Below are 27,930 nucleotides of genomic sequence, written 5' to 3'. Positions count from 1 at the left end.
CGTAAAAGACCTTTCATACGTCCGCGTGAACAGGGTAGTCTGTTTGTCCCACCTGCGCGCACACAGCAAAGCGGACACCTTCGAAATCCGAACGAAATGTTTGGAGGGCGAAACGCTCAGCGATATCGAACGGACCGTATATCGTATTCGCTATTGATTTCGCACCTCTACACGGCCATGAGTCAAAATGAATCATCGCGTGCACGGCAAATCCTCACCGACTAAAACCGTTTTCTTTTTCCTTTCTTTTTTCTGGCACGGAATTGGCAGGCAGTTGGGTATCGTTTGGCCTAGAGTTGCTGTATAGGCTCCCTTATAGGCTCCCTAAAGGGAGCCTATACAGTAACTCTAGCTTGGCCACAGTGTTTTCTACAAAATTCACCGCAGGGAACTCCAGCGCTTTAGCGACTACAATAGGTACAAGTATACAGCGGTTTGGCCAGCATGGTGATAAGTAAGTAGTACATGGATTTGCCTACGAACTTCGCCCTTCTGGCTTCAAACGACATTGTGGCTTCGCGAAATTGATTATTTTTCAATAAAACATTCTGTTGCAGATGCAAGAATTCGCAATGATTACTCACGTGCTCGGGGACTCGTTGTTTTGCCGTGTTTGGGAAACTACGATTGCTCGGAAATTGAGAAAAAAAAATTGAGACGTTAACAAATCACGCAGCAAGATCCGTCTGGTGACAGATGCTCACAGATTACCCCCTATACGGTACCCCCTCATTCCCATGGTAGCCGAGCGATCGCAGCGCCGCAGTTCCCCCTGGATTGTTTTTTTTTTTTTTTTTTTTTGTGGGGAACGTGGCATCCGAGATTGCAAGGTGCGCCGCTGGGATCTCGGAGGTCACGGTTCCGGCAGACTATCACAGCAATGAGCTTCATTTCTAGGAAATGGTCGACGAACGCTGGACGCGACCGCGAGCCCCAGCGTTTCCTCCTGTCTCAGAAAAGAGTTGCCGATGCTCTTTTCACCGAACATTTGACGCGACCGCTATCCGACAGTTTCAGGAGAATCGAGAGCAGGATACGTCGGCGAAATCGTGCGTCGTACACTTCCTATCTCCGTTTGTTCGCGCTACTGATATATCGGCGAGCAGGAGTGTCGGCTGGTGAGGCCGACGGAAGGCTTTCGAGGGTATAAACAGATAATTCAAAACGCCGTCGAGGGTTAACGCCCAAGATGCCCAGGCGTGAACGAACTCGTCTTGCAACATAATTATCTGAGATGTCAGAAAGCGAAGCGTCTAGCTTTCGTAAAGCGTACAGTGAAGCAATGTTCCAGGGGATAGCCCAGCGCCCAGAAAGAAAAAGAAGACAATCATTCAATCGTTTAAAGGTAGCATTCTCGAAAGTTGAGGGTCCATCTTCAAAAGCACCACTTATACGTCAGGGACAAGCTAAAAGAGCACAGGACATTTGATGGCTACCAACTGAGTTAATTAACACGGACACACCAGCCTATGAACGCCAACCGAAACAACTGAACATTGTCTGATAAGCTGCACCGATACCGACTTATTTCTGGATGTGCTTCAACGGAGTCTCTAAGAAAGACTTTGACCTAAATCCTCATTCCGCACGATATCAGGTGGCAACTATAGTTGTGACAACGTACCATTTCACATGTTTTCACTTACATCAATGCGCAGCTCGTGCAAGACACGCCTGTCGTACCATAACGTCGAACGTACATAATTTCCTCAGCAACTCGTTTCAGCCAAATGATCATGAAAGTGAATTAGGGTGCACATTATCAAAGTGAATTTAGTCCAGAGTGGTATCCTACATTGATAAGGTGTTTACCCTTGCCACAACATTAGTGCTTCCTCGCTTGCGTGAGCAACAAGTCCCAAGGTGAAGAGGAACTTTTACGGGGACATTTTAGGGGCGTCTGTGTAGCCATGCAAGTGGAAGAGACTCATTAGCACGTTTGTTCCTGCTGCTGGCAAGAGTAAGTTGTGCCCGGCAATAAGTACCTTGCAAGCTAGAAAAAAAAAAAGAAAAAAAAAGAAAAAAAGAGAGAGAAAAAAAAGGGAAGATAAATATGCTGGTAAATCTTAGAAATAGCGGCGGTCGACGTACAAATCTTATTTTTGTCCGCGAGTACATGGTTGCGGGTTTGATTGCCGGTCTAAACAGCCACGTTCCGATGGGGAGAGAACGCAAAAGCGCACGTGTACTACCCCATTCGGTCGAAATTAACCCCCCCCCCCCCCTCCCCTTGTCTCTCACTGTGACGTCCCTCATAACCAGTGTGCTGATTTGGGTCGTTAAGGCCCATATTTTATTTTTTACGTCACTGGCGAAATTAACTTCAGTATCTTATCGCACATGCTGCAGCTATGAAACTGAACCGTGTAACAGCTAACGACATGTCCATTATTTACGAATCCTGAGACATTAACAAGCTTCTCGGTACCCGCTGCACCTACTTGATCGAGTCAGTCGCCAAAGTCTGCTACGAAACACATTGCCGTCTTCCGCATAGCTTTGCAGGGAAGTCTTTTTGCCAGGACGACAAGTGGGTGCCGATGCATTTCGCCGCATGCCAGAAGAAGGATATCTCGAAACTTTGAGGATAACAAGGAAGCTCGAGATGTCAAGGAGCGCGCAACGAGGGATGGAACGAAACATGATGGGAGTAACATTTAGAAACAGCTATAGGAAGACAGCGGATAACGGGGGGAAGATGATTAGGAGAAAGAAATAGGAGTTGGGATAGACGTATGTTATGTTATGCGTAGGGCAGATACCCGGTGGGCTATCAGAGTTACCGGATGGGTTCCAAGGAAAGGGAAGCGCCGTTGAGGACTACAATAAACTAGGCGGTACGATGAAATTCGGAAGTTTTCAGGCGTAGAATGACATCCGCTCACGAAAGACAGGACAAAAGGGATATGACAGAGAGGCATTCGCACTGCAGTGGATACGAAATAGGGCGGATGATGATGCTGATCTGGAAACTGGTGTGCCAGCCAGTTTGGGGAAACCGCCCAAACACGCTTGCTCTGAACAGTGACTGCCAGCTTCAATTCCTCGACTGCATGCAGCACATTTCCTAACGTGCCCAATTACAGTTAATTAATAATTTCACTAATTGCATTTACCAGTTATTGTCGCATGTTGTGTTCCGCCAGCGTTAATAATGTGTAACCGAAAACATAACCTCTTTATCGCACTGTTCATAAGAATCACTTGTCTTCGCTGAAATACTTTTTGAAATATTGAATAGTCCAGGAGAAGATACCATGTCCGTAGCCATTAAATCGGGAACAATAGAGGAGAGACCTCACTGCAGGCTGATAACTGCAAACACGACTCAGACTTATTACCCTTCCAGAGTTGAAAAAAAAAAAAAAGAATAAATCGTAAATAAAATATTGCAATTCGAGTCCTTAGGTCAACCCATTCAATGGAGATGCTTTTTCTACGGGCCCGGTGCAGGACCCGTATAATATATATATATATATATATATATATATATATATATATATATATATATAATTTCTTCTTTGATATCGATATGAAGGGGCTCCCCCCCCCCCCCCTCTTCTAGGCAAAACAATTCCCAATAGTGGCCAACGCTGCGACCAAAATTAGTGGGCTTGCTGCATCAATTGTGAATGAGACAAACAAGGACGAGCCCTTCTATTGCATCGGAAGCCGGTTAAATTTGAAATGTCGACATTAAGGCTCATTTAACGAGTACTACATTCGCTAAACACGGGTGACGTATTTGATCGAAATTAAGGAGGGGCGCATTTCAAACGGTTGAAGTTCACTAAGGCAGCTCGTAATGAAGGCGTGTGCTATTGGGTGCGAAGATGGGCCACCAATAAGATTTAACGTAATCAGCCGAAAGTTGGCAGTTTCTGCGCGCGCTTCCGTCTGTAACAAGTCTTAAAATCACTAGAACACAGTTGCGACAACCTGCGCGATAATTCAGTAATCATACCCCTCAACAGGTGCTTACGCGGGAAAGTTTCTATTCTCGGTGAATTCGGCCTATATATATCAAGTGCAATCGAATCAACCAGGTGTACACTTGAAAACGACCGTGTCACATCGTTCGACTGGCAAAGATTTCGCATCTTCGCAAATCGAATGATGCGACACGGTCACGGTCGTTTTCAAGCACGCTCAAAAACAATCCTCCGATAAAGGAGGATTATTCCGATAAAGGAGTATTCCGTTTTTCTCCGTAAGGATCGCTCTGGGCCACAACTGCAGACGATGCATACATAAGCAAGCAAGCAAGCAAGCAAGCAAGCAAGCAAGCAAGCAAGCAAAACACAGACATCCGAAAATAAAGAAGATCCCACCGCCGCGGCCTAGCTGGCAAGCCGGTCACATCAAAGTTTCAACTACCGTGAAACTAGAGCAGTCGACGGCGGCGGAGCCCCCTTCGTGATGGGATGGCCCCCGTCGGCCTAACGGTCGTTACCTGCAAATGAGTCGGGGAGCGGTCCGTGTATAGCTTACTTGGTTACGATGGCTTCGCGGCGATACAGCGAGAGACATCCAAACGGGGCGAACGCGCGAGCAGAGTTGGCCATTCCTTTTTCTGCGCGCCTCTACGTCCCGTCATAACGCGGATGAGGAACGACCTTTCTCGAACACGCGCGAATCAACATCACGCGCTCGGCGAGCACACTGCGAACGTGACACACGTGACAACAAAACACACGCGCACACAGATGTGTCGCAATGTGCGCTTACGAGGCGCCTGTGCGTCTCCGAGCGCGTACACGAGCTACTGCATGTTTTTTTGCGCGTCGCAACAGCCTGGCCGTTTCGCAGTCGGGCAGCACCACGGTGTGTTGCATCGTCACAACACATTGCAGCAGTCACACGTGAAACGTTAATTCATGGTCACAGCAGCGCCTTTTCGAATCTGAGCGCGCGCGCTGCGGGTTTTGCGTCACCGTTCTGGATAAGCCCGAGCACGCAGTCGCTCGCTCCTGCTTCGAAGGAGTGTGCCCGTCGAGCGATGTCGTTACACTCTAAAACGGCGCATAACTTGCACCTGTTCGAATGACGGCGGCGGCACCAGTACAGTAGTACTGCGAGAATAGATGAACCTTTTGTGACCGCGTAGCGCAAACGCTTGTCTCTGCACCCGAAAGAAACGACTCTGAAGATGTACTGTACGCGCGCTCTCTTTTTACGTGGTTTCTCAAGCTGTACGTTTCGCGTCGGTGATTTTTACGGGGGAATGCCTCGCGTGTACACCGGGGTCGTTCACAGGCGGACAGGACAATTCGTCTCTGAGAACTCGACGCTAAAGCCGTCGACGACAGGAAGCCAATCACGGATCAATGATCGGCGGCGCGGCGGCAAAACAACCAAAAAACAACCAAACTAGTCGCGTACTCTTAAAGCACCGACTTCCTCCCCCGGAGGAGACGGCTACAAAAAGAAAGAAGGGAAGCAGTAAACAAACACGAAGTGCCAGGTCTAATGGTACTCATCCAAGCGTCGCGCGTGAATACGTGGGGTCGGTGGAAAAAAAAAAAAAAAAAAAAAGAGAGAAAAGAAGCGACCTCCTCTCGTGGACCCCAAAACGATGTGCCGACATGCTCGTTCCCCGGGGATCGCCCCTCGTGAGCTGTACCAGCAGCCTCCGCCGCTGACGACACGGCAGCTTCGTGCTCAAACCCAGCTGCATTTTGTCTCCGACCGATCGCCGGCGACTGGTTTCAATTTCCTCGACAGCGCGGAACCCCTCCACCGACGAGCCATTCCCTCGCTGCAAACGAACGCCCCGACGAAGTTGCTCGCTCCCCCACGAGTTTACTAGTGGCCAACGCGTTTTCGAAGCTCCGGATCTCATAAAAGACGTCTCGTGCAAACTTTTCCGACTCCCGCGTCAGCATCGCGGAAACACAAAAGCGTCGATTTGTGACAGAAAGGAGAGAGAGAGCTTGTTGAGACAAAGTACGAAACGATGCTAGGACCCGGGAGTGTCGAGAGGTCATCAAACCGTGCGTCAAGCCGTCCGCGACCGTTCGTCACATCGGAGACGCACCAGGCGCACGACTACCACCACTGCTCCTTGAAGGGCGTGGACGTTCGGTTACGTAACGGCTATTTCCTCGTCGCTAACCAGCCGCGCTGATTGTCTCCGGGTACACGAAGATGAGAAGGTTAGGCTTAAAATAAATATCCGCACAAAATCGGAACCCCGGGCACACGATGGCTCAGGGGCGCGCTGCTCACTACCAAACACAGGCCGTGCGGCCGTGCCTGCGAACGAGCGCATCCCACACAGAGTGTGCCTGACCGACCCGATCCGCAGTTTTTGAAAGGTGCCTTTCAAGATCACTTTACGGTGTTTCCGGGCAGCCGATGGGCTGGAAGGTGACTTAGGAATTCAAAACGGTGATTTACCTGGCGGTGTCCATCGTCGAAGGTATTCCGATGGAGCAGCAACACGAAATAAAAGTACTGCACGCGATCGTGTAAACACCTGACGCCCGAGCAACTTTGTGCCCCACACGATGTGAGCGGCCGCGAGATTATCCGACAGATGGCGGGACGTGTCACAATCGCATAAATTTTGCAGTTTCGGTTTCGTTAACTTTGCAGAAGCCATGACGGAAGCCATCCTCTGGCTTGAGCAATAATTTACTAATGCAAATAATTCCTAAAACGAAGTGCCAATATATTATAATAATAGTGCACTAAAAGAAACGTTAAAGTACAGAAGGCTGTCGAAACGCGCCTGACATGTCTGACAAAGTGAAAATAACGTTTGTTACTCTGAGAACGTCGTCGCAACCTTAGATGACCTAGTTCGCACCACATCTGCACATTTGAGTACGTACAAAACGCATTTAATTTTACTAAAAATTACAAGCTATAACGTATTTGCAGTCGTTTCTGGCGAGAGTTTGGTGCCCGCCGTACACAAAAGCATAGCCTTTGAGATCTGTTTTTTTTTTCCTTACTGCAAGGAAGCCGTCACTAAAGGGATGCAATTTTGACACCGCCTTTTTGTCGCACCGTAAACATGTCCACCGTAATAACTACAGTGGACACGTTTAGGTTGTAATAATTGTGACCACTCTGTAACCAACGCTCACATCTCCGAAGCCAAGCAAAAGCGTGTTCGAAACATGGAAGTGATGACGTTTTTGTTAGCCTAAAATGGCCTTTTTTGCCTGCAGTCTGACAGATATAGCGCGAACACCACCTACAGCGAAAAATGTAGTACATTCAGCGTTTAATTTGCAGTGGTGTTTGAAATTGGAGAGCCTTACACGAAAACAGAATACTTGCATTTCGCTTACTCAGCAAGACACAGCGCAACTCATCGTACCGTCTTACGTGGCATTATTTTCCCTTAATTCTAAAGCCTTACTTTTGGCGGTATCATTCTGCCATAAGAATAAATTACTAAGCTCATAAAGTTATTATATGTATCTCTAATGACCAAGCAAGACAGTTTTGCGTTAGCACATCTCAAAGGCCATTGTTACAGCTGTAATAACTTTTCAAAGTTTCGGCTAGATGGCGCGACCATTCTGGGCGCGACCATCGTAGAATTATCTATGATAATTCTAGGGGAAGCTCTTTGTTGTTTGAAGCCAGGACGGGAGTATTGCGGACTAAGATGTACCGAGTCAAGCACCAAGGTATAGACATGTTGTGCTGTGCGTGTGGAGAAGGAGAGGAAACGGCTGAACACCTCATACTTTTCTGTAAAGGGCTTAACCCTACAACGCAAGGCAACGGGGCTGATTTTTTCAAAGCATTGGGGTTTAGGGACAGTGAAGGCAAAATAGACTTTAAGCGGGTAGAAATAACCAAACAGAGGTTATCTGATTGGTGGATAAAATCAAGGCAGGGGTGAAATTTCACCCACCACAAAGTACAAAATAGGTTAATAGTCATGGCTAGGTGACGTATGCCACCGCCCGGTTTAAAGGGTTCAGCCTCATCCATCCATCCATCCACCCATCCATCCTTCAAAAGCGAAAATGTGGTTTCTGGCGCGCACTTTGACTAAAGAGAAGAGGTAAAGAGAGGAAAATCCATGGGAAAATCAAAGAAAGCAATCAAGACGCATGGCTTAACCTAAAGTCACATAAGCTGATGTGTCATATGACGTTTTGCGGGTGTCTTGAAAACAAATAACGCGCACAAGTGTGAGAACTCGCTCCGTACGTGCGACACTGGCTGCGAATCGGCCGGAACAAAGCCATGTTGTTGTTCTAATGAACAAAACCACCTAAATACCAAAAACGGCTGTACACGTTTCCGCAATATTCTGGTGTGGGTGCATTTGATTTGTTTGAATTCGCTCAGAGCGGTCGCACAACAGTGCGCCTCAGTTTGTTTTTTTGGCTTCCCGTCGGAGACGGCTGAGTTTTGGCACGGCCGGAGCAAGCGGGCATGGCGTTGAGGTAGTCATCTGCACGAACGTAAGCAACCATGCGAACATGCCTTCCGAAACAGGTACATACACAACATAATGTTGTTTGACTTCCCCTTCCCCCAACGCCGAGTAGCTGACTAGAGGAATATACCTCAGGCCGACCTCTCTGCATTTCGTATCATTAACCTGACAGCGCGAACTTAGACAAAGGACGCCGAAAGAGGTGACAAACGGAGGCAAGCGCTGACTTCCAAATTAATTTTAATTTCCGAAAGATACAAACATATATATCGGGTGCACATGCGCGATTTCATACTGACGATGGCTCATATCAATAACAAAACACAAACGCCCGACACCAATGATTGTCAAGGAACGGCCGCATCTTCTCTCGCGCGTCCCAAATATGATAGCTCATTGGTCGATAGGGCTATTGAAGGCTCACTTATCGCATTTCTCTCTTTATTTGCCGCTGCTTCTATTATAATAAAGTCTGGAGTGGTCATGCGCCTGCCTAGCAATAACTGCAGTGTCATTGAAAAGAGGGGTACAACTGCACTCTGAACGATGTAGTGTTAAGAAGCCATCCCTGACCTTCTCAGTTTTTCGATGGTGCTCTTGAAGGCGCACCTTTAGAAACCTTCCCGTTCGCCCCACCTATAAGCAGGATAATGTCATTAGCAATTTCTATGATAAAGTAAAAGCAGCGGAATAATTCTATACTGACCTGCACGGTACCCAGAGCAACCACCTAGTCTTCATTTGAAGAAGTGAAGGACAGGATACAGAGGCTCTTTCTATAAATAGCGATTAAGAACTTGCAAGACATGTCCCAGAGAAAATCGCTAGGAGATTGAATAACAGTCGGTTTTATCAAAGCTGTAGGAGATATGCTTGAAAAGCTTGCGGCCCGTTATATGCAATGCACCATGACTTCAAGTTTACCAGAGACCTGCGAAAATGCCAACATTATACTAAGTTAGCCCTTTGAAGGTTTTTGCCATATCTGTACGGCGGCGGTTTTCTGTCCCGCAAGGTCTTTGCCGTACGTACGTACGGGTACGGTTTCGATCCTCTGTTTGAAATTTCGCGCCATAATGACGGTGCATGCTTACCGGGAGGTGCTGCCACCTTTTAGGACTTACAAGAAGCGTTTGACATTTGTGCTACCTTCTTGCGTAGATAAACAGAACTGATTTCTAGTTTCAGCGCGTGCGTCGCGCAGACTGCGGCAACACCTCTTTCGCGGTTTCGGTTTCGCCGCGTGATCGCAACGGAGGCACGCAAGCGTGATTTTATTGCGATAGCAATTATATGGACACTCCAAAGCAGATTTCTGCCGTCGGCGTCGCCGTCGCCGTCGCCGTGAGGTTCCGTATGACGTCAATGGAGATGAAATCGTCGCCGCGCGCCACCGAACGCTGTATGTGCGAGTGAAAGGGCGCGAGGGACGCGCGCTTTCACGGGGAGTGAACGCACGGCGGAGAACAAACGCGCGTTCTGTGCCGTGCTCCCTTAAGGGCTGCAGAAGTAGGCGTCTCTTTCCTCCTTTACAATCACCATATATGTAGAGCAAACGCGCCTTCTTCTGACGCACGAAAGGCCGTGGGGGGGGGGGGGGGGGGGGGGGAAAGGGAGGCGACGTTTAGCTGCGGCACCAAGTGCCTATTTATATCAAAGGCTCCGGCAACAGTCACCAATGCTGCACGCGTTTTGAGCGAACTCGGGCAAAACGCCGACGGCGTCGACAACAGTTCTGCGTGTTGCCGGCGCTGCTGCATGTCCAAGTTTATACAGCTCATAAAGCTAATATCATTACTCCGTATAGCTCTATACTAAGTTGCTATCGCAATTGATGCTTCACCTTTCAGGTGAAACTGCGACAACTTTTTTTCTCTTTGTCGGCACTCCCTTGAAGGGGCGGCGGAAGTTGATTTCTACCTTTATTGGCGCTGCTCTTAGCTTGTTTATCACCGTCGCTCACGAGGTATTCTCACTCTCTGCGGCAACGCGCTTTCGGTTCCGCCGCGTGATCGCAACGGAGGCGCGCGAAACGTGAGTTTTCTCTCTGTCGGCACTGTCTTGCAGTGGCGCTGAAGTTGATTTCTATCTTGATTGGCGCTGTCTTAGCTTGTTTATCAGCGCCGATCACGAGGTATTCTCGCTGTCTGCGGCAACGCGCTTACGCGGTTTCGGTTCCGCCGAATGATCGCAACGGAGGCGCGCGAAACGTGAGTTTTCTCTCTGTCGGCACTGTCTTGCAGTGGCGCTGAAGTTAATTTCTATCTTGATTGGCGCTGTCTTAGCTTGTTTATCAGCGCCGATCACGAGGTATTCTCGCTGTCTGCGGCAACGCGCTTACGCGGTTTCGGTCCCGCCGAATGATCGCAACGGAGGCGCGCGAAACGTGAGTTTTCTCTCTGTCGGCACTGTCTTGCAGTGGCGCTGAAGTTGATTTCTATCTTGATTGGCGCTGTCTTAGCTTGTTTATCAGCGCCGATCACGAGGTATTCTCGCTGTCTGTGGCAACGCGCTTACGCGGTTTCGGTCCCGCCGAATGATCGCAACGGAGGCGCGCGAAACGTGAGTTTTCTCTCTGTCGGCACTCTCTTGCAGTGGCGCTGAAGTTGATTTCTATCTTGATTGGCGCTGTCTTAGCTTGTTTATCAGCGCCGATCACGAGGTATTCTCGCTGTCTGCGGCAACGCGCTTACGCGGTTTCGGTCCCGCCGAATGATCGCAACGGAGGCGCGCGAAACGTGAGTTTTCTCTGTGTCGGCACTGTCTTGCAGTGGCGCTGAAGTTGATTTCTATCTTGATTGGCGCTGTCTTAGCTTGTTTATCAGCGCCGATCACGAGGTATTCTCGCTGTCTGCGGCAACGCGCTTACGCGGTTTCGGTCCCGCCGAATGATCGCAACGGAGGCGCGCGAAACGTGAGTTTTCTCTCTGTCGGCACTGTCTTGCAGTGGCGCTGAAGTTGATTTCTATCTTGATTGGCGCTGTCTTAGCTTGTTTATCAGCGCCGATCACGAGGTATTCTCGCTGTCTGCGGCAACGCGCTTACGCGGTTTCGGTCCCGCCGAATGATCGCAACGGAGGCGCGCGAAACGTGAGTTTTCTCTCTGTCGGCACTGTCTTGCAGTGGCGCTGAAGTTGATTTCTATCTTGATTGGCGCTGTCTTAGCTTGTTTATCAGCGCCGATCACGAGGTATTCTCGCTGTCTGTGGCAACGCGCTTACGCGGTTTCGGTCCCGCCGAATGATCGCAACGGAGGCGCGCGAAACGTGAGTTTTCTCTCTGTCGGCACTGTCTTGCAGTGGCGCTGAAGTTGATTTCTATCTTGATTGGCGCTGTCTTAGCTTGTTTATCAGCGCCGATCACGAGGTATTCTCGCTGTCTGCGGCAACGCGCTTACGCGGTTTCGGTCCCGCCGAATGATCGCAACGGAGGCGCGCGAAACGTGAGTTTTCTCTTTGTCGGCACTCTCTTGCAGATGCGGCGGCAGCTGATTTCTACCTTGATGGGCGCTGCTCTTAGCTTGTTTATCACCGCCGCTCACGAGGTATTCTCGCTCTCCTTGTTTACTGAGTTTCCGTGGAGTTCTTCAGATGCACGGCAAAGCGGCCACTTCCCAGAGAGGGTGCCTCAGACCTCTGCCCAAGGCAGCCGCACGCAGAGATGTCATGTGTGTGCCAACACAACTCGTCGCCCCAAGAGGAGAACAGACACGCATTTTTGGTGTGCAGACTGCGATAAGGCGCTGTGCGTAGAACCGTGTTTCAAGGAATACCACACTCTGAAATATTATTGAACATTTGGAGTTCTGAGTGATGCCGACATCAAAATACTGTTTCTAATTTTTTTTCACTATTTATTCCCGACTTTATACATTTTGTACATTAAATATCCGCAATAAAGTAATTTGACCATCTGGGAAAGTTTTTTTTTCTCAAAATAATTCGACCTTCAAAGGGCTAATCCACAAGAAAGGAGACGTTAAAGAAACGAACAATTATAGACTCATCATCTTGCTTTCAGTATTGTATAAAATATTCACCAAGATAATTTCCAATAAAATCAGGGCAACACTTGCCTGCAATCAGCCAAGAGACCAGGCTGGCTTCAGGAAAAGATTATTGACCCTTTTCGCGGCGATCCCATGGGCGCTGCCATGTTTGGTCACGTGGTGACGCGTCCATTGCTTGCCTCAACTGCCTCCGCTGCCTCCTTGTTTACAATGGAAGTGTATGACGCCGGCGCGGCTTAGAAAGCCTCTGTTTTGGGAGATATCGTAGACGGTGACTAGGTGGACGACACGAAGTTTTGGTCACAGCTTCAGAGAACATGTAAAAGCGCTTTCGAAGCTCATTAAGCTTTGTCCTAACGGCGCTAGCAGCGTATAAGGTGCTTCTTCTAAAAGCGGTCCTAAATATGTATTCCAATCTATCCAAACATTCCACTCATGAATTGAATCAGGATTCGTGTGTTTTGCTCTTTGTTCTTTATTTGGCAAATATTTTGAAGCAGCGGCTTGTCAGTTTCTGAGTCAGTGAAGTTCCTCGGTGCAGCCACTATCTGATTATTTTCTGCCTAATCGCTCGCGGGTGTGCTCAGTTCTGATAGATTTGTTCTTGCTGCACGCAAGGCTTGGAACTTAGCTGTTTTGTACATTGTAATACCTTGTAGCAAATATATATTACCGCTAGTAACTCGCTTACTCTTGTGAACCGTCACGAAACATTCAGCTTCGACCATTCGTGCGCCATCGGTGTAGTCCGTCATTTATTGTGCGTATACAGCGCGCATATATTCAAGTGAGCGCCCATTCACTTATTATTGATACGTCGGCGATAGAGTGGGCGTAAGTTTTCCTGCCATTTGGGATAGATCCGTATAAATAACGTGCGCGAAGCTTACCATGACAGGAAGCGACGCTACTCCCTTTGTCATTGTTTAACGACTGGTACTCACCCTTGCCGACGTTCTGTTGATGAAGCCCTTTCTTTGAAGGCTAGCGATACAATGCTGGCGGATGAGCAAATGCCTGTATCCTCGAGGAAAACCGTACATCTCGAAGTGCCGGTAACACGTTCGGACAGTCGCAGCAGCGGTCCGCGAACTTGGCCACACAGATTCATTACATTCCTTAACATGCCAGTCACTATTTTTGCAGCCAACTACTGCACACGTCTTCAATCCACATGATTCAATCTAGCATAATTAGAGCACAGTGCGTTAGCGAAAACTCAGTTGCACTTCCGACAGCTGATCGCACAGAAGCAAGGTAAAAGCGGTAATGGTTTCGTATTTGTGCGCGGTCGCTGAGGAGAGGTATGGCGCGCCACCGTGAGCGCCATCTCGTTTCTCTAAAACAAACTGCTCCGCGAAAAGGGTCAATAATGGACCAAATACATTTCACCAAGAAAGTAATGAATAAATCTGTGGAGTACAATCAACCTCGCTATATGGCTTTCATAGATTATGAAAAGGCATTTGAATCAGTAGAGATATCAGCAGTCATAGAAGTGTTAGGTAATCAAGGAGTACAGGAGGCATACGTGAATATCTTGGGAAATATCTACAAAGATTCCACAGCTACATCGGTTATCCCAAAGAAAAGTAGAAAGTTACCTATCAAGAAAGGGGTCAGGCAAGGAGACACAATCTCTTCGAATGCTATCACTGCATGCTTGGGAGAAGTATTCAATCTGTTAGACTGCGAAGGGCTTAGGAGTGAGGATCAATGGCGATATATCTCCCCAACCTTGGGTCTGGAGATGACATTCAGCAACATTGGGGATGAATTGCAACAAATGATTGAGGACTTTAACCGAGAAAGTGTAGGAGTAGGGTTCAAGGTTATTATGCAAAAGACAAAGGTAATGTTCAATAGCCTGGCAAGGGGACAAGAATTCACGATCGTCAGTCGGCGTCTAGAGTCTGTGCAGGAGTACGTTTATCTAGGCCCAATATTAACAAGCGACCCTGATCATGATAAGTAAATTTAGAGAAGAATAAAATTGGGTGAGAGTGCACACGGCAGGTATTAACAAATCCTGACTGGAAGCTTACCACTCTCGTTCAAAAGAAAAGTGTACAATCATTGAATTCCACCGGTGATAACATATAGGGCAGGAACTTGGAGGCTATCAAAGAAGGTCGAGAACAAGTTAAGGACCGCACAAAGAGCGATGGAAGGAACAATGTTAGGCGTAACGTTAAGAGACAGGAAGAGAGCGGCGTGGATCAGAGAACAAACGGGGATAACCGATATTCTAGTTGACATTAAAGGGACACTAAAGGGGAAAAATGATTTCTTCTGTATCAGTAGATTACGATTCCACAATACAGAAAACACCAATCTTACCGAGAGAAGCCGCTTGGTAAGAAAGAAAGAAACGAAAAACACAAAGGCGAGTGGCGACGCCACCTTGAAGTTCCCGCCCTAGCACACCGTGACGTCATGGACTTTGAGCGTCTTCTAGGTCTCAGTTAATTCTTTAGAGGTAAATATTGACTACATTGTGTTTTAAAGGAGCCCAAGAATGAATGTGGCAAGTTTCGCGAACATTTACTGAGCCAACGTGGCCCAAACACGAAAAATTACTTTAGAAGTCGTGACGTCATACTGAAGTGCTGACGTCGGGGTTCCCACGCGAAATTAGAAAAAAAAATTACTTTGAGCTTCATTTTCTCTTGTAATAATTGACCTATTGCAGTGTAATTAATGAAAGCAGAGTTTTCGAAGAATATTTTGTCAGTCTAAGTTTATTGTTTTGCTTTAGTGTCCCTTTAGGAAAAAATGGAGCTGGGCAGGCCATGTAATGCGTAGGATGGATAACCGGTGGACCATTACAGTTACAGAATGGGGCCCAAGGGTATGGAATCGCAGTCGAGGACGGCAGAAAATTGGGAGGGGTGATGAAATTAATACATTTGCAAGCGCAAGTTGCAATCAGCTAGCGCAAGACAGGGGTAATTGGAGATCGCTGGGAAAGGCCTTCGTCCTGCAGTGGACATAAAGATATGCTGATGATGATGTTATATATATATATATATATATATATATATATATATATATATATATATATATATATATATATATACAGGGTGTTTCAGCGGACACTTTCAAAAATTCTTAAAGGTTGCCTGTGGCAAATAGCACAATTCTAGTTAATGAGCTGGTCTACTCGAAGAGGCGGACATGACTTGCGCAAGAAATTGAAATGCATAATCGAATAATTAACAACAATTCACTAATTAAGTTTTTAACTAATTGCTTGATGGTCAATATTGCAATTTACAAATTGTAGCCGTGGAGTTCGCAAGGCGGATCCACTTGGAACGAATTCTCAGGATGACGCCAGTTTCGAGATATTATTTCCCGAACCTTGCGGAGAAATGCATTGGCGTTCCAGTTAGTTTCTTAACAAAACGTCGCTTTATGCATTGAAGCACAAAATTAACTATATATATATACGAAGAAAACGATGCTCTATTTCCTACGTTACGGTCGGGGTCCTACCTTCGTCAGGGAATACATGAAACGGTAATGCATTTTGCTTAATACGTAATCATGACTGAAGACAAATTTCTGCTGTAAGGTGCTTGCATCAGTGACAAATCACGGGAGGTATTCTGTAATTGTTCACCTATAGTGTAAATGTCCGATTTCTCTGCTGCTGAAGTGCTAGCTGATTGGCCGGCCTGGGGTACTTGTCAGAGGGAGACAGGCACCCCCAGCCATTCAGCACTTCAGCAGCAGAAAAAAAAATGGACATGTCCACTAGGTGGACATTTACAGAATAACCTCCCCCGAAGTACACATGTCGAACGTGGCAAAAACACATCAAAATTCACCACGGGATGGTTTGTAACAACAGGTTCGTAGAGCAACAAAAGTAATCGCCGCGATCACGATCGGCCCACATAGCCCTTCGCCGTGGATTATCACCTCTGGCTTCGGCTGCCATTCCACTCTCCAGGCCTTACCCCAAAGCTTGCTCCAAATTTTGGGGTCCGTACCGGATCGTCGAGTATACATCGCCTGCGAACTATGTGGTCGAAACGGTGACGTCATCTTCGGACAAGCGTCGCGAGACGGTTCACATCAGCCGCCTAAAGCCGTACCACGACCCCATCGTCGGGTCATCACGCAAGGTCGCCAGGATGGCTCATGTTTGCCGCGGGAATATGCATGCAGCGTTGCAGGCACTGCCATCGCTTCGGCGCGAGACCCGAGCTCGAGCTGCTGATACCAAGAGCTAGGACTGTTCATACAGTGCCACTTGCGATCCCTTGGACGAGCGTCAATAAATAATCCCCCTTTCACAAAGCAAAATATATATAACAAAAGCAGGGTAAAAAAAAATTCACCGACGATTATGATACCCAATAATGCGAAATTTGAGCGCGGCGTGTTTTCATTTCGCGATATATTGACTGGCGCGGACGGTCTGCCTCGTGTGGCACGTTGCAAACGGAGCGAAGTGTGGCGTGTGGGCACGACTGACTTGCCAGCCTGGAGATCGCGAGAGCCAACGCGTGGGTGCCGCGTGGGCGCTATTCACATGCAGCAGTCACCGCCGACAGGCCTCCCAGACGACGCGCGCTACTTTGGCGCCATCTCGTGTCTGTCGTCGCTGCGCTACGCTTTTCTTCTCATCCTTTCGCCATACCCTCCTCCGCTTTCTGCCCCGTGGTCCCGTTGCACCCTCCTCACGTCTTTCATCATCCGCTGTCATCTTTCATTGTCCTCGTTCGCTCGGTTACGCCGACGCGGACGCTCGCCGTAGGAATGGGCGCCTAAGAGCTGCGCTTTAAAGGAAAAGGCTCCCTCAATTTAGCAAAAATAAGGCGAGTGCCTGTCTTGTTAGATAGTGCGCTCGATTTTGATGTACGTTGATGTGTCGGAATGAACAATCTAGCTCTGACAGCACCTCTTGGTGCGAACAACTTTTATAAGGAGCATAACTGGAAATGCTGTGTCGAGGGGATTGAGTCCGCACCGGTGACTCCTTTGGTAGACCAGGAGAAAATGCCTGCTGCATGTTCTCAGTTCATTCGCAAAGAGTCTGTAGGTCGAGGGTGCATTTGATATACATGTAAGCCACAACACGAAGTGTCTGCGCTTAGAGGTACCTCGGGAGACCGCTTGCGCCACGAGCTGCAGCGCAGGTCGAGGGTGCCACGGGCTTTGTAAGTGTTGCCACTTGCTGTACCCGAGTCTTCTTCCAGCTATACGTACTTCAGTACTGCAGTTGGTACAATTTTTTTTAACTCGGAAGGTATTCGAACTCCTCCTTACTCATATTTGTGCAAATACATTGCTACGAGGGGATACGACAAATGTCTAAAAAGCGCATTCTTGCGTACTGAACTCACACTATAATAAATCTACATATATTACGCAGAAGTCTAAAATTATAAATAAATGACAATAATAACAAAGAAAGAAATCAGAAAACGAACACAAGGGGCGCAAAAAAACAAGCGTTGGCGCACCTCTGCGTCACTATTATACGTCTCGGCGGTCGCTAGTCATGGCTAGTGCTAAAACAAGTGACATTTTTTCTCGGGATTCAGTGGGTCGCTCTGGGAGCAGCCAAATGCCGAGCTAAAAGCGGCCACATGACGAACGGCCGCGTTGCATTTGTCGCCCAGATCCCGTGAGCGTCCTCGGCACTTCTGGAAGCACCAGGAGACGAACAGCAGCTGCGATGCCGTGAAGCCATTCCCAACCGCCAGCGTCCCGCGAGAACCGTGCTCTTCGAAGGCGTCCACCAGGACGTTCAAGGACGCCAAGTCGAGCAGCGTCGCAGTGGCGTCCTTGTCGGTGGCCTTGACGCACGTCCGCGAGTCGTCGACGGCCTGTGCCGTCGCGTCAGCGCCACCGTAGTGCTTGATGGCCATCTCAGCGGACGCTCTGGCCACGAGCGCTCCGAAGGCTCCGTACTTGACGGCGTCCACGAGGTTCGGATCGTAGAGCGGGAACGAGAGGACGTACGGCGCTAGGACAAAATCGTCGCTCACGCGAGTGTACGGGGACAACGAGGAGATGGTTTCCCAACCCAAGGTGTACGGAATCGGGCCTGCTCTCCCGAATAGAGTCGTTTGCCACGCAGTGCGCCAGTTTTCTGCGAGCGAGTTGTTCATGTCTGGCAACAGCTTGTCGGCCGCGCTGCTCGCGTTCGAGCTTCGGTGTGCCGTTTGGTTCAGAGCTTTCATGACGACGTCCAGAGAAGTCCACCTGAACTTCGCGGAAGTTTCGTTGGAGAAAGGTGGCGTGGAGGAGAGGTGAGCCGCGAACTGGTTTCTGATGGCCGAAACAATGCGTTTCACGTCCTCTTGAACGGGAAGAAACACCTGGACGTTGTACGGGACAAACAGGTAGTCTCCGATGAACTTGTAAACGAGCGCGTAGCAAAGCGGTCCGTGCAGGTACATGATCGTTTCGGGGTTCGCCGTGGTGTAGTAGTTGAAAACGAGTTCGCGGTTGGCAAACAGGCTGACGTACCTGGCCGCCATCCAAGAGACGAAGAGGTGAGTGCGAACCTCGCCCTCCCGCTTCCACAGGTCGAGAAATTTCTCCACGTATTTCGGGCTATCGGTAACGAAGGAGGGCGAGGAAGTCATGTTCCATTGCTCTAATAACTCGATCCACTTGTTCTTTTCAAGACTTCTTGCGGTCATTTCTTCGGGCCAACCGCTTGTTGCTAAGTCGACGAGAGGCTGGAAGAACGTCGACTCCAATACGTCGGTATCATTGAACTCGACGGCGCCTTCGGAATCCCCTTCAGAGAACTGGGCTTTCAGGAAGTCGAAGCTGCGCCGTCTACTCTCCCGATCACTCAGCAGTTCCCTTTCTTCGAGAGCCATGCTGAAGGAATGAGGTATGCGCAACCACACACTCTTCTTCCATGGGAATACCTGGATGATGACCGGCCAGTCGAACTCCACACTTAGGCTTAGCAGAGTGCGCCGGACGTCAGGCGTCGCGGGTCTCCGAGGCCAGGCAATGCCAGCGCGGAGAAGGAAGTCGCGGATCACAGGGAGTTCGTCACGATCGCCGCGCCACACCATATCGCAGGAGCGGTAGAAGAGGCTGACCTTCTGCAAGAAGTCTTGGCCCGGGGACGGTGTGTGCACCACGCCCTTGCTGACGACGTTCGTCATGGAGTCGACCGCTCTGACGACCAGCTCCAAGCTCACCGAGTACTTGCGTTTGGAGTGCCAACCGCTGCAGACGTAGGCATCGAAATTGCGGCACGGGTCCGCGGACCAGTCGATGCTGTCGTTCAGGAGCTTGGCGAACTGGTCGCAGGCGGGGCTGGTGCAGTGCTCGGACTTGCGGGGACCCCAGCGGACGAACAGGACTAAGATGACCAGTACGGAGGCGACGAGGAGGACCGCGAAGACGGCTTCTATGGCCGTGCTGATGCGGATCACCGAAGGTTTAGCATTCTCTCCGTGCGAGAAGACCAGGCGCTTGTACAGGGCCAGGGGTGACTGCGAAGAGAGAAAGACTGACGTCAGAGTGCATACCGGCGCTGTTGTTCTTCTATTTGACGCATTAGTTTGATCGGAAACTGTTACTTTTGTTGTACGATTAGGCCACTTCTGTGGACTCCCATGGCTCAAGATTTCACGTACACTTTGCCACAAAAAGCAGTGGCACCGCATAATGGATGAGCGGCTATAAGCATGCGTGGGAACGTGGACTTAATTACTCGAATACTTTGAACATCGCTGCCTCTTGCAGGGCACTTGCGAAAAAAAAAAAAAGATGTTTCATGCTTGTTTTCAGCTCGCAGCTAGTACAGAAGCACTTGTTCTTGATGCCCCGAATGGCTGAACTTGTATTTTCAATTTACAAATAAAACAAGAGTTCACATGGAGATGGAGGCCTCAAGTCTTCAACAACAGTCGCATAAGGTACGTCACTGATGCCATAGTTTCCACTGGGGGTCTGGTCTTCGTCAGGACTTTCAGGGCTTTCAAGATAAGCCCCGTTGTCGAAGTTCAAGCGACGTACCTCGTTCGACCACTGTTGTCTTTGTATTTTGTGCCACAGCACCACCTCTGTCAAATAGTCATAATATTGCGACGCGGCCAAAACGAAGTTAGTACTAACCCACGGGCTCGATTTTGACGCCGAAAGCACAGGTGGAGGTGCTTCTTGGGTCTGGAAGTGATTAAAAAAAAAAAGAAAGAACACGGTCACGACGAAGGGCAATAGGCAACCAAACAAAAGTATCCTGAAAGGGACTGCGCTAGCTCCACCTCGTCGGGATCGTGGAGAAGGTTTTGGTTGGAAACAATGTCAAGACTCGTAATTTCGAAAACTATGGCGAGTAAAATACGACTCCCCCCGAAACGGATCTGCCTCGATTGCTATCAGCTAAAACTGTCAAAGAAGTCCATCAGGTGAATTCGGTTCATCAGCAAATATCTATTTGTGGTTTGTCACTCAAGCATTTTCTGCTGTTTCGAATGACTCCAGTGAAGTGGAAGAATTGCATATCAAGCATAGACTATTTTTGAAAGTCGCTGCAACCCTTCCCTCTCCCCTTCCCTACGTCGACAAAAACAAAAAAACAACAACAATAATAAAAAAACATACACGATTTCTCGGGACAGCCAAAGTAACTTTATCGAAACGTATTCTACTGCAGGTCTTGCGATTCGGAGAGCGGAGAATAACAGACTGGTGTACTTACCGAAGGGCTTAGCGGGCTTTGCTGACTCCACACCGGAGATAATTCCGTGGGCCGTGCAGTGGGCGATTGAAATTCATCTCCCAATCTCGGTCTGTGCGAATCCAGTGTATAAAAAAGAAACCATTGAAAGCTGAACATAAATTCCAATTGTGCCCAGTTCATTGATGTATTCCTCCTAATTACTGCACATGCCATGACTAATGGTACGTTCGACTGGTTCCCTACCCCGCTCCAACTCGGTTTGCAGCGATGCAGAACCCTTTCGAGATCGGAACCAATGAAAGCCTGCAGCCCAGCCGAACGTGCTAGCTGCTCCCAAAGAAGTCGGTGCAGCCACGTGATCGAGTTTCTGTCGTATCTCGGTCGCGCTCCCTGGTTGAAGGTGGGAGTTACTCCGAGCACTCTGAGACGAATGTTTTCCTCGCGCTCGATTTCGACCAGCCGACTGCAAACCGTCTCGCGAGAGCGCTCTCGGAGCGCTCGAGAGGGACCCGTCGAATGCACCATATCTTTCTGCGTTTCCTTTCTCATGTATGCTGCCGCATAGCAATAGACCAACTGATGACGCCGATAAATGATGATGACAGTGATGATGATTCAGACGAGGCGGAACTGGACTACAACAACGAGAAAGAAAGAAAGAAAGAAAGAAAGAAAGAAAGAAAGAAAGAAAGAAAGAAAGAAAGAAAGAAAGAAAGAAAGAAAGAAAGAAACAGGGACAAACATTTTTCACTGAATGATGAGATGTGTGTGCGCGCCCAAAGCTACAGCAACGAGTGTGCGTGAGAACTCGTGGTTGCCGCTCTTGCTGTAATAACAACACAGTGCAAGCTGATGCGAATTATTTGAGCATTTTCAGGTATATTATACGCTATGGTGTGCACATTTATTCTTTGGTCGAATCGTATTGATGCCAAAATAACCCGGCAATCAAAAAATGTGTCAGTCGCTGAACATGGCCACTCCAACCCAGCCCATCCCCTCACTCTTAACCGTATAAGTTCCGTCTTTGCTTCCTCAGGAAGCGCATTAAGTGCGCACCAAGTGCATGGCACCACGAGGCCGTCGGCGTCTCCCAATGAAACCGCGATTCCACCGAATCCGGGTGATAAAATCAACAACGTGCTCACTTGAACCGCTTGGCTTATACCTACGCAAAACCGCGCTCATGAACGGGGCCAAAAGGATACTACAAACACGAGCGGCAGGCTAGAATCCATAACGTTTATTGGTTTGTTGAAAGGCTATTTATATGCCGCGATCACCGAGTGTACAACAGCGTGACACAATATCAACTCGCAATCAGGGTATATGTCAACCCTGTGAATTGTTAAGGTGTCGCGGCCTAGTACGCTTGGTTATTACCGCACATCAATAGCCTTTCACCGTAAGAATAAACATTATGGATGCCAGCCTGCCGCTCGTTCTTGTTGTCTGCTTTCTTTTTCCTGTTCATAAGCACTGTTTCTTCGCATAACGGTGATATTTCAATGCTACGGCGCTTGGAGGGGCACGCAAAAGGTAAACATTTTTCCATCGGAGTACAGGTATTGAATAGCATGTAATTAGAACAATAGGTTGTTCGGTGTTAATAAACGGCCCTTACGTAATAGCAGAAAAACCACTCTTACGAGGAGGAGAGCTTTGCCAAGAAGAAAAAAAGTGCGGCAGTACTCATCTCACGATGACATGTGAACGGATTAAATCAATACAGCGGCACGACTTATTGCCACTGTCGAAACGAGTTATGAGGCGCGTATACTGCTGCAGCGGGACTCCTCTTTCTCGATTCCCTAAGAACACTCGGCGCCATTATGCATGGCCTCCGAAATTAACGGCGCGCGAACGCTGAGAAACGCGTGATGACGCGGCAACCGGGCTCCTCTCTCGCGCTTCTTTCTGGACACGTCGCGCCATCTAATGGCACGGCCGCGAAGTAAGCTTGTGGCCTCTGAGATCAAAGGCGCGGCGCGCCGGTATACCTGCGAACGCTGAGAATTGTTCCATCGCTTGCCGCACACTCAGCTGCACACACTCAGAGACCAAGGTTGGCGAGAGGGTCCTTAAAAGAGTGGCACGCCGCCAGTGCATTCATGGCGCAGCTCGATAAAGCGTTGGCGTGAAGAGCGTTCATAGAAAAGCGGCACATACCTGGTGCATTTTGTGGCGCAGCATGCTAATGCGTCCGGTTGCTGCCCTTAACGAGGGTTAGATTCCGATTCAACATCGGAGAAGTTTAAGGGACCTTTTTCGTCATTGTAGAGCGACCGATTCCCAGTGGCAAATATACCCGCTACCCAATTTGGCGTCAACGACGTTCACTGAAGAGCGGCCCGCACCTACGTACTGGCACATACCCCCTGACCCAAGTTGGCATCAAAGAGGTTCATTGGAGACCAGCGCAGACCGCGAGGGACATCATACCCAGTGCTCAACGTCGGCGTCAAGGTGGTTCTTCGAAACGCGCGGCGCCTACCTGGTATCGCATCTGCATTTACCCATGTCGGCGTGAAGGAGGTTCGTTGAAGATCGGCACCTATGCACACATTGACACATTCTCAGTGATCAAAGTTGGTCTGATGGTTGGTTTCGAACCCTCTTATACCTCACGATAGCAGCCCGATGCGCTAACCATTTGACCACGTACTACTCAGTAACCCAGGTAGGCGGGGAAACGGTTAGATACAAGCATACAAACACATACAAACATAAAAAGATAGCCCCCCCCCCCCCCCCCCCGAAAAGTGCGTGAAGCCCTCATAGAACGCTAATGAATAAAATAAACAACAACGCAAAAGCGGAAGTGCCCACACCCGCTCGTCGTGAGTTCAATAATTTTTGTAGCACCTGCTCGAACCTGTTTAATTTTTTAAAGGTAAAGACGAACTACATCGCCTTCTAAAAGAGCTAAGTCTGGCGAGTTAAAAACAATTTATTGAGCCACAAGGCCGTGACATCGTGAATTTTGACGACGCCTGCGCGGGCCCAGTTCATTTCTGTCCGTAAAGACGGACTACATATTATTAAAATATAGGCAATGACTGAACTTAGGAAATTTAGTAGAACGTCTACCGAGTCACGGTGCCCGAAGTATTAAAAATGTGGTTTGAAATATATGACGTCGGCCGCACAGTTGTGAAAAACTTCACAGGCAACACCGATAAAGAGCATTCGCAGCATGTCTCTGTGATCTATCGGGACAGAGTGCCCAGGTTTATCTTGAGACGCTGCATACGCTAGCAATCATAGGCTTGCTGAAAGCAGCGCCTCGGGCAGTCCTGGTCAGCCCAATACGACAAATCGAAGACACCTATTGTTTACCGCTCTCTACTACACTGGAAGCAGCTCACAGGACCGCTTACAAACCGCGGTCCAGCAGTTGTAGAAATAACAGTGTATTAGAAGAGCTGTTCTTAAGAGGTCTTCGTAGCTTCGTTGGATTCGTCTATTTCATCCGCGCAAAACTCGATGTGGCTTTGTATAATACAAATTAGGGTTGCTATTGAAAGCCAGAGCTGTCTGCCTTAAACAAACAGACGGCAGCAAATATTCCCAACACTATGAATCATCTGTCTGCTTTAAGGAACGTTTGGTGACTACTCGATCAGCATATCGCAATGGAATGCCGAGATATTCATCCAGCCAAGCCCTAAGGGAACACTCTCATTCCTGAACCGCTGAGATTCAAAGCTGATGTTAGCGTTAACTGATGAGCGGTCGAAACCATCGTAAGGGTACAAGGCAAAGGATAACGATGACGTGGACAGGAAAGGGACAAGCGCTGACTTCCAACTGAAGTTGGAAGTGAGCGCCGAATTGACACAAAAGAGTGAAACATCTACTTGGAAAAACATTACCTAACGACGACAGGTGCAGGTCGCGATAATTGAGATATGTTCATGGTATTCGTGAAATAAAAGGCAGTGCAGGGATCAAATCGGGTTCCTTACAGGCACATCGGTAGCTGTACCGTACAGATATATGTAGAGGTTCGATGAAGAGATAGAATATAAAGTAGAGATAGGCAGAATGCCAGACTGCAATAGATGTAGCAAAACTTGATTAGCTGAAGGAGGCTATAGGTGACTATTCGCCACCTTGATTTTGAGTATCACAAACGCCCGAAGCAATTGAAGTTGCCGGAAAAAACGTCACTGCCCTGGGCAGCAGGGCTCTGGCAGAATTAAGCTGCCTCCATAGCACCGCGTCTCATCGCGCACGCGCGGTGATGCTGTATGTCCTCGACGACCTGTCCTTGTGCTCCTCGACGGAGAACTCTGATCGAGGATGCTACGAGTCAGCTCAAATGCTACAGCGGCTTCGGCCAATCACTGTAGGGTTAAGGAACACAGCACTGGAATGCAGATCCTCTAGTGCTACGTTCATCACTGTGAATCCAATGGCGTTTTTCTACACTCTAGTTTGGCCGGTCGACGCCTGGCGAGATCGCAGTCGCCTCACCTGAGTTGACGGACGCTGCGCTGTTCCATTCCGCGTACAGGTTGAGGTCCTGAATAGTTCGGCTCGTTTGACCGCTGGTTAGGAGAGCAGGGGCCAGGCGACGGCGATTCTCTTCTTCTTCTTCTTCGTTTGCTTCTTATCCGCACAAAGGCGTATAACCACAGCGCGTGACAAAAAAAAAGGGGGGGGGGGTGTATATAAAAGTCCACGACGTTGTGTCATCTCTAAAGCTGTGTGTCTAGCCCAGTGACTTGCAGAAAGGCTACAGCGGCACTTCTAATAAGGCTGCGCTGTTTGCATTAAGCCACAGGACTCAAAAGAAACTCTTCGTTGGCGATGAACGGTACCAGTTTCTGTCATTCTTGCGCGTACGCGGGACAAACGCAAGATATGTGACCAAGTGTTTCTGGCACCTGACAGTATTCACAATTTGGGCTAGTGTCAATGTAACCTATGAGGTGTCTATAACACTTGGTGAATGCGACACCAAGGCGAATCTAGTGAACCATGCTTGTTTGCCTCCCCGAGGTGGTGGTAGTCTTCCACGCGAATGTATGCCACCGATCAAAACCGCCGATGAAAATAAGGGTGTGTATAGGTGGGTCCTTCTTCGGGATGACCGCCGTCACCGCTCAAGAGAAATAAAATTTGCTCATACCGTTGATTTAAATTCTGTGTCACCTCTATGTTGTATGCTAAGCTGCTTCGCTGGTAATCCGCATTCACAGCAGTGGAATCGCGCGTGATTTTATATTTGTGGCTGACATTTTTATGCCACTGACTGCGCACGGAAGGGAGATGCGTCGCAAGCTGTCGGTGATGGTGACTGGGGAGCGCCGCTTGTCCGCGTTGCTCTCCGCAGCGATACAGTTAACTGCATCGGCGTATGGGTCGAAGCCCATGCCAGCAGTCACCGTCGCGAAGCAGCGTCCATCGTCGCGTAAACAACACGACCGAGTCCGCACGGCCACTGGCACGGCACAATACGCGCCAACCACGGAGAAAACTCTACTCACTTTTGTTTAAACTACTTTGAAGACGTTTAACGCCACAGCTGGAACGACAGTGCTCGCCTGTGTAGCATAAAAACTCTTAAGAGACAGCCTCGGAGTTCAGCTAGAGTTACTCTATAGGCTCCCTTTAGGGAGCCTATGTAGTAATCCCAAGTTATGCGTATCGTAAGCACCATCGTAAGCACCATACAGAAGTATTTGCGTCTACGTGAACATCCAAACTAAATTTAAACTGCCCGCCATCGTGATATTCAGTGGGCGGAGCGTTGTGGGCACCACTCCGCTATGCCGTAGCGTCTGCAGCTCTGCAGTGCAAATTGTTGAAGAAAGAGCGGGAGCACCGCGGATGGGATGGAGGAGGTTCTTTCAGTGCCGATAATTTCGCGTCTACAAAACACATTGAAATACTTTTTGCTGCAAAATATTTCTAAAATGGTGCCCTTTCATGCGAAATCTGTTTCGCGACTTCGATAAAAAGTGTTGCAGGACCGCTTTAATCTATTTTTATTGCGATAGCAATTATATGGACACTCCAAGCGGATTTCTGCCGTCGGCATCGCCGTCGCCGTGAGGTTCCGTATGAAGTCCAATGGCGATGAAATCGTCACCGCGCGCTGTATGCTGTATGTGCGAGTGAAAGCGCGCGAGGGACGCGCGCTTTCACGGGGAGCGAACGCACGGCGGAGAGCAAACGCGACTACTTTTTTTTTTAATTTCGAAAGCTTGCCCTGTTCAAGCTTCACGAAAGCTTTGTTTTCGTGAAGTGTTGAAACTGGGCTCTGTAGACGAGTCGTGGTTACAGTACGGAATAGGTGCTTGGGGCGCCACATGGGAAATGACCGCCGTGGGAGCGGCCCAGACATCACTTTTGTAGCGTTAGCTACACTGGCCTAGCCAAGCCCGTTTCGCGCGGCACATCAAGAGCCGTGCTGCGCATGCGCAAGGATCAGTGATGTCACACGGCTTGCGCACCGGAGCCGCCGGAGCCGGCACCTCTCGCGCACTCCGCCGCCGCCGCGCGCGACTCACCGCCGCCGGTCTGCGCATTCCAGAGGAGTGACGTCGTAGCCGTGGTAGACGCACTGGCGCCGGCGCTCGCTCGCTGTGCAGTCGCCGTCTGACACTGCGCTGGAGCCGCTGCGCTTCTGACTGGCGTTTGTGTGTGTCATTGGAGCACGACTTTATTAATGGAACTGCAGTCTTGATACCACGTCACATTCCTGCCCTCTCAGACGATGCCGTGCCCACAGTACTTCCGAACTTGCCAAAATACATTAGCAGGACTCTGACGAAAGAAAGAAAAAGAAGAGATGTCTCACACGCTCCTCGGGTCCCAGGTTCGGCA

General features: G+C 49.0%; 2 protein-coding genes and 1 long non-coding RNA gene across 3 annotated transcripts in view; 1 reads left to right on the top strand and 2 right to left on the bottom strand.

The window, feature by feature from the left end:
• LOC119464482 (F-actin-monooxygenase MICAL3-like) overlaps nucleotides 1-6,519 on the bottom strand; it is an 81,762-nt gene extending 75,243 nt beyond the window's left edge. Inside the window, 1 exon segment of the mRNA XM_049656044.1 lies at nucleotides 6,400-6,519. The gene's annotated coding sequence lies outside the window, so the exon portion shown is untranslated.
• Nucleotides 6,520-10,284: 3,765 nt separating this feature from the next.
• Nucleotides 10,285-11,300, top strand: LOC125940226 (uncharacterized). The gene is made up of 3 exons (XR_007463451.1): nucleotides 10,285-10,544; nucleotides 10,721-10,896; nucleotides 11,249-11,300. It is a non-coding gene; the product is annotated as an uncharacterized LOC125940226 (long non-coding RNA).
• A 6,644-nt stretch (nucleotides 11,301-17,944) lies between these two features.
• Nucleotides 17,945-26,474, bottom strand: LOC119463961 (uncharacterized). The gene is made up of 2 exons (XM_037724784.1): nucleotides 26,355-26,474; nucleotides 17,945-19,900 (listed from the first exon to the last, which is right to left on the bottom strand). The coding sequence occupies exons 1-2, from the start codon at nucleotides 26,472-26,474 to the stop codon at nucleotides 17,945-17,947; spliced, it is 2,076 nt and encodes a 691-aa protein (XP_037580712.1).
• Between the last annotated feature and the right edge of the window lie 1,456 nt (nucleotides 26,475-27,930).

Source organism: Dermacentor silvarum, chromosome 9 (assembly GCF_013339745.2).
Source record: "Dermacentor silvarum isolate Dsil-2018 chromosome 9, BIME_Dsil_1.4, whole genome shotgun sequence".
In the NCBI taxonomy this organism is placed as follows: domain Eukaryota; kingdom Metazoa; phylum Arthropoda; class Arachnida; order Ixodida; family Ixodidae; genus Dermacentor; species Dermacentor silvarum.
The sequence above is the reverse complement of the archived record's forward strand: the minus strand, read 5'-3'. Positions and strand labels throughout refer to the sequence as shown.